The sequence below is a fragment of the Zea mays genome, chromosome 3 (genome assembly GCF_902167145.1).
Source record: "Zea mays cultivar B73 chromosome 3, Zm-B73-REFERENCE-NAM-5.0, whole genome shotgun sequence".
In the NCBI taxonomy this organism is placed as follows: domain Eukaryota; kingdom Viridiplantae; phylum Streptophyta; class Magnoliopsida; order Poales; family Poaceae; genus Zea; species Zea mays.
In genome coordinates this window covers 143,878,081-143,883,861 of record NC_050098.1, presented here as the reverse complement: position 1 = coordinate 143,883,861, position 5,781 = coordinate 143,878,081, and the positions used below count along the sequence as shown (strand labels likewise).

The 5,781-nt window shown below is 51.9% G+C and overlaps 1 protein-coding gene across 1 annotated transcript; it reads right to left on the bottom strand.

Annotated features, from left to right (window-relative positions):
• Window positions 1-424: 424 nt before the first annotated feature.
• Window positions 425-2,861, bottom strand: LOC109944847 (fibrous sheath CABYR-binding protein). The gene is made up of 2 exons (XM_020550326.3): window positions 2,394-2,861; window positions 425-2,277 (listed from the first exon to the last, which is right to left on the bottom strand). The coding sequence occupies exons 1-2, from the start codon at window positions 2,545-2,547 to the stop codon at window positions 701-703; spliced, it is 1,731 nt and encodes a 576-aa protein (XP_020405915.1). The 5' UTR covers window positions 2,548-2,861; the 3' UTR covers window positions 425-700.
• Window positions 2,862-5,781: the final 2,920 nt, after the last annotated feature.

The window sequence follows — 5,781 nt, the reverse complement described above, 5'->3', positions numbered from 1 at the left end:
TGCTCTCTCTTTTTGCTATTGTGAAATCAAGCTTGAAATGGGTGGTACAAATAGTACAAGTTATTGGGTTATTGGGGACATTGATTGATCTTATTGTATAGTTCTTTGTTTTGTTTCCTTTGTAACAAACCTATTTGGTGGACCTATACGTGCTTGTACTCAGATGCAATACATGATATCATGTATTATAAATTGCTGCTTGTTATTTTTCTACCTTAACACAAGGTGGTTGCTAATCATTGCCTAATTTTGGTTACTTTAGGTTAAAAGAGTAGATTACTTGAGTGGTTGATAAGCATTGCATTTTAACGTATACGGTAGATTTTGTTCGATTTATAAGACTTATGTAATTTTTTTAACTTTAAATAATGATAACAAAAGTATAAAATGAAAATTATAATTTTTTTAATTTTAATATATCTTATCATAATAATATGTTCACTCTGTAGCAACACATCTATTAAGATCCGAGAACATATTGTGAACTGTAACAACCACACGAAAACTCCATTTCGTACTATCAGCTACACTGGGATATTTACCTGGCGTTTTCTTTGGTTTATTTTTTGATAACCCAACCAGGCGTAGGCGTAGCTAGCGATCGAAGCCGCACGGCAACACTATTAGCTACGGCACACAACACAAAACACATTTGCCATTCCTGTGCCCAGAATGCACGTTGCGAAGGCTTCCCGGCGGCTCACCGGCCTTGCTGCTGCTGCCGCCGTCGTCTGGCTGCGGCCACCGCGAGCGCGAGCAGGATCAGCGCGGGGCCGACTACCAAGCCGATCCGGAACCCGCCACGTCGCCGTCGCCGCCGCCTCCGCCCTGACCCACCTCTGCCGCGATTTCTCCTGCCACCGTCTGGGTTCCCGTCACCGTCAGAGCTGCTACTTTCTTCCGACTCGGTCGTCCCACCCGAGCTCGCTGTTGGCACTGCTGATTTTGTAGGCTCCACCGCCGGCTCCTGGCCTTGCACGGGCTCTTTGGCTGCGGGCGGCTCCTGCGCAGGTTCCTCCGTCGGCGCCTTGATCGGCTGCGGCTCTTGCACCGGTTCTTCAGCTGGCGCCTCACCGGGTGGTTCTTCCACAGGTTCCTCGACCCGCTGCGGCTCTTGCACCGGTTCTTCAGTTGGTGCCTCAACGGGAACGGGTGGCTGCTCTTGTACCGGCTCCTCAAAGGGTGGCTCCTGCACAGGTTCCTCCGTCGGCGCCTCGATCGGCTGCGGCTCTTGCACCGGTTCTTCAGCCGGCGCCTCAACGGGTGGTTCTTCTACAGGTTCCTCGACCCGCTGCGGCTCTTGCACCGGTTCTTCAGTTGGTGCCTCAACGGGTGGCTCTTCTTCCGTCAGTGGCTCTTCTTCCGCTGGCGGCGGCGGCTTTGGCTCCTCAGGTTCCTGCACGACGGCAGGCTCTGGCTTAGACTCCACGTCGCACGGTATGTCCACCGGAGGCTGCGGCACGTCGGCCGGCGGCTCGGGCTCGCGGTGCGGCGGCCCGAGCACTTCGATTGGCGTCTCCACCAGAGGCTCCGGCTCCGCCGGCGGCTCGAACACGACGTCGCACTCGATGTCGACCACCCGCGGCTCGGCCTCGACCTCCACCGGCGTCTCCACCGGGACGTCGCGGTCTTCCTCCTCTACCTCCACGGGAGTCTCCACCGCCACGTCCGTGACCACCGGCACCAAAGTCTCCACGGCCACATCCGTCACGACCGGCACCGGAGTCTCCACTGCTACGCCTGTGACGATCGGCACCGGAGTCTCCACCGCCACATCCGTGACGACCGGCACCGGAGTCTCCACCGCCACATCGCGCGGCGGCGGCTCGGGCTCCGACTCCGACTCGACGTCGACCCAGTCCTCGTGCTCGAGCTCGAGGCTGCACGCCTCGTCGCCGAGGTCGAGCTCCTCATCGACGTCAACGCCGCTGTCGCTGTCGGTCCCCACGCAGCTGGCGCTCTCGACGTCGAGCCGAGCGTCGTCGTCGCCGCGGCCGTCGTCGTCGTCGTCGTCCAGCGGGTCCGGGCGCGGCAGCTTGGGCAAGATGACGACGAGCAGGCCGTCGTCCTCCTCGAAGCCGACGGTGATCCGGGCCACATCGGCGCCCGGCGGCACGTCGAACACGCGGCGGAACCCCTCCACCACCTGGCGGTGCGCCACGCGCAGCCTCCCCGCCGCCGTCGCCTCCACCGTGAACGCGTCCTTCCTGGCGCACGCGACCGCCACCTCCGTGCCGGCCTCGCCGATGCGGACCTGGATCTCATCCTTGGCGTAGCCTGCACGCAACGCGCGGTCAGCTTCACAGCGCCGGTAAGGTAGTAGCATAGCAATTAGCAAAGCAAGCGAGCTCACACGCCAACGGACCGGAGGAGGATGGATGCCGCGCGCGTACCAGAGAGGTGGGCGAGGACGAGGAAGGCGGCATCAGTCTCGGTGGTGACGAAGGCGAAGTCCTCGCCGGGCTCGGGCGGGCAGGTGACTTGCACGGCGAGGTCGAAGTCGAGGAGGTCCATGGCTGGCGCCCGCCTGGTTTGCCGCAGCGGCATGAACGATCTCTGGCGGTGCCATGCGTGTGGGGGGTGGATTCCTGTGGCTTAAACCTCGGACTGGCAGGTCCGGGTCTGGTCCCAAAAACAAAATGTGAGCGCGTCTTGAGCTTAGAGGCAGCATGGCCGGGGCTGGGGTGCCTTTGCATTGGTAGCACGGCACGGATGACGGGTGCATTCTTCTCCGGGGTGGGTTTGGAATGAAGAGATGCTCCGGCCAGCGGAAAAGGCTACTTGGCTGGTCCTTGCTGTTCAGTCGTCCGCAACGTTGATCAGACCAAGGGCAGAAATGTGTGGGAACGTGTCGATATTTAAATGGGCCCGCTTTTACGCAACGCCTCACAAACATCCGGTCTGCGTCTAATAATTCAGATTTGTCTGCAGTTAATTTGTATACTACATTTCAACAAAAAAAAAAAACAGTTACACAATATTGTCCTTCGACGGACCTCAGATTACGCGGGTTGCGCGCTGAAAATCTCTAATGGCTACCCCGTTTCATTCTAACCGTTTAGACTTGTAATTGTTGATCAATTGTGCTATTATCTCTACTACTCTATAAGACTCTATTATGGACGTCCATACTACACCATGCCCCTGTTCCCGTCTTTCACACGCCCCCTTCCCCGCTGCGATCCCCGCCAGGGAAACCCAACCATGGTCCTCCCCGCCTCACTACCATTCTCGTCTGCTCGTGCGTTGCAGGCGACACCACGCCCCCGCCTACTCCTGCCTCACCCCACGACGTAGCACCGCCCCACGACGCCCTCGCCACCACTGCCGCCCTGCGTCCACCTTCCTCCCTTCCGCCCCTGTTCGTCATCCCCGCCGGAAAACTCGCGCGTGATGCCCGCCCCGCGTCCTCGCCCCCCGCTCTGCGTTTGTTCCATGCCCCGCCCCATGCCCCCGCCTTGCGTTCGTGTTGCGTGCCCTCAACGCCCACCCCGACCACGTGAATGCCGCATCCCCCACCGAGACAGCCCACGTGCCGTCGTCTCCTCTACCACGCTCCGATCTGACTTTTCCAACCCCGACCGACCAAGGCAGACGGTGCTCCACTCTATGGGGTTTGACGAGGCGGTGGTGCTCAAGGTCTGCGACCCCATGCCATCCCGCCCACCCCGTCAAAGGGCTTCTTCAACATCCCCATCTCCTCCCCCGACGCTGATGGAGCCGATGGCTCGGCCTCTACCGTCGCCAGCTGTCACAACCCAACCAAATTATCGGGCCCATGTACACCAATCTTTGCCGTCAAGGCCTCGGATAGATATGTAAGTCAATCAGATAACTTACTCGGGGTGTCGAGTTTTGATGAACTCGTTCATTTCCAAAGACCATTCACCCATGATTGCAAATATTACAATATTCTAACTTTTTAGCAACTGTATGGTGGAAAAAGGTGCCCTACAACCTTAACCTTTGTTTGGACAGATCTCTTACGTAATTTGGCTAAATTTCCCATGGTCTTTATTTTATTTTGAGAAACGATGTGGCATAATGATGTGTGGTGTTTTACTTGAGTGGACATAAACACCATCTAGGTATTCCTTGAATAGAGGGGATTATAGGAAACCTGGTATCACAAAAGGTCATTAGCTAGCCCAGTAACGTCTTCATCCACTAGTTGTACTCTAATACCCACTCATGTGAATACAATGCACTCAATATCATAGAAACGTCATTTAAGGTTTAAAATGTGATCTATTGTTTTGAATTCTTTATATTCCAACCGACCATTTCTAGGTCAAAAATTGTAGGTGTTAGCCTTCGGTATTATTGAAATGGTCATTCATGGCTATTTTCGACAAAAATGGGGTTGTGTGGCCATTGATCATCGACCAGAGGCTCGTACACCTCACCCCACATATGTTTCCTTGCCATAGATCACATTCTTGGATTTCTGGTGGAAACCATTTGTTGGTCAAAAATCCGTAGGTGTTACCCTTCGGTATTATTGAAAATGGTTGTTCATGCTATTTTCGAAAAATAGGGGTTGTGTGGCCATTGATCAATGACCAGAGGCTCGTACACCTGACCCCACATATGTTTCCTTGCCATAGATCACATTCTTGGATTTCTGATGGTGACCATTTCTTGGTCAATAATTCGTAGGTGTTAGCCTTCAGTATTATTGAAAATGGTCGTTTATGCTATTTTCAACAAAAATAGGGGTTGTGTGGCCATTGATCATCGACCAGAGGCTCGTTCACCTCACCCCACATATGTTTCCTTGCCAAAGATCACATTCTTGGATTTCTAGACAAGACCAATTATTGGTCAAAAATCTCAATTCTTGGTCAAAAATATGTAGGTTTTATCCTTCGGATTTATTGAAAATAGTCATTCATGGCTATTTTCGACAAAAATGGGGGTTGTGTGGCCATTGGTCATCAACTAGAGGCTCTTACACCTCACCCCACATGTTTCCTCTTCTGAAGGTTCTAAAAACGTGACTAACCATATGTTTTCAGTATGACATAGACTGTTTCAAGAAGCTTCGGCTTTGGGATGAAAGTTCTCTCATGATAAAGGCGTGTGTGATGAGGATACAACCCGAAGGAACGTGAATGGACGCCGAAGCTATGGCTAAAGGATCTTCGGCTTGGTATGATAGCAAGGATGAAGGACAAAACCGACCTAAGGGGGAAAAGACTACTTCGTCCTTGTTAACTCGCATTATTATTAAGAGTAAATGTCAGGGGTATGGATGTAATCTTATCTGGGCTACGTCCCGTGCCTATAAACAGATGAGCAGTAACACCATACTGTTCACGCTGAATTGTAATCTCTCTCGCGTCATCTTTGCATTCTCACCTTCTGACGAGTCGAAGGTACCATTGTATTATAAATATCATTAATGTTAATTCTTACATATGGATATGAATATAAATAAATTGTGAAGATTTGACCATCATCTTCCATTCTTTAATGTTCTTTCACATTCTTATTTATATTGATATTCATGTTCATACTTATATACTGAGATGATGAAGGTACATCCTTCATGACCTTCGTCTAAAGATCATTATATCCGAAAGGAAATAAAGATCTTCGTAGGACGAAGGTCTTTAACCATTAACAATTGTGTTACCTTGTTCTTGATCTATAGCATTTAAAAACAAGTGGCCAACATTGGCGCCCACCTCCGGTGTATCCTGCTCGATCTTGCTATATGTGGAAATCAGGCTTGAATATTTGATCTACTCATGTTAGCAGCTAAATTCAAAGAAAATG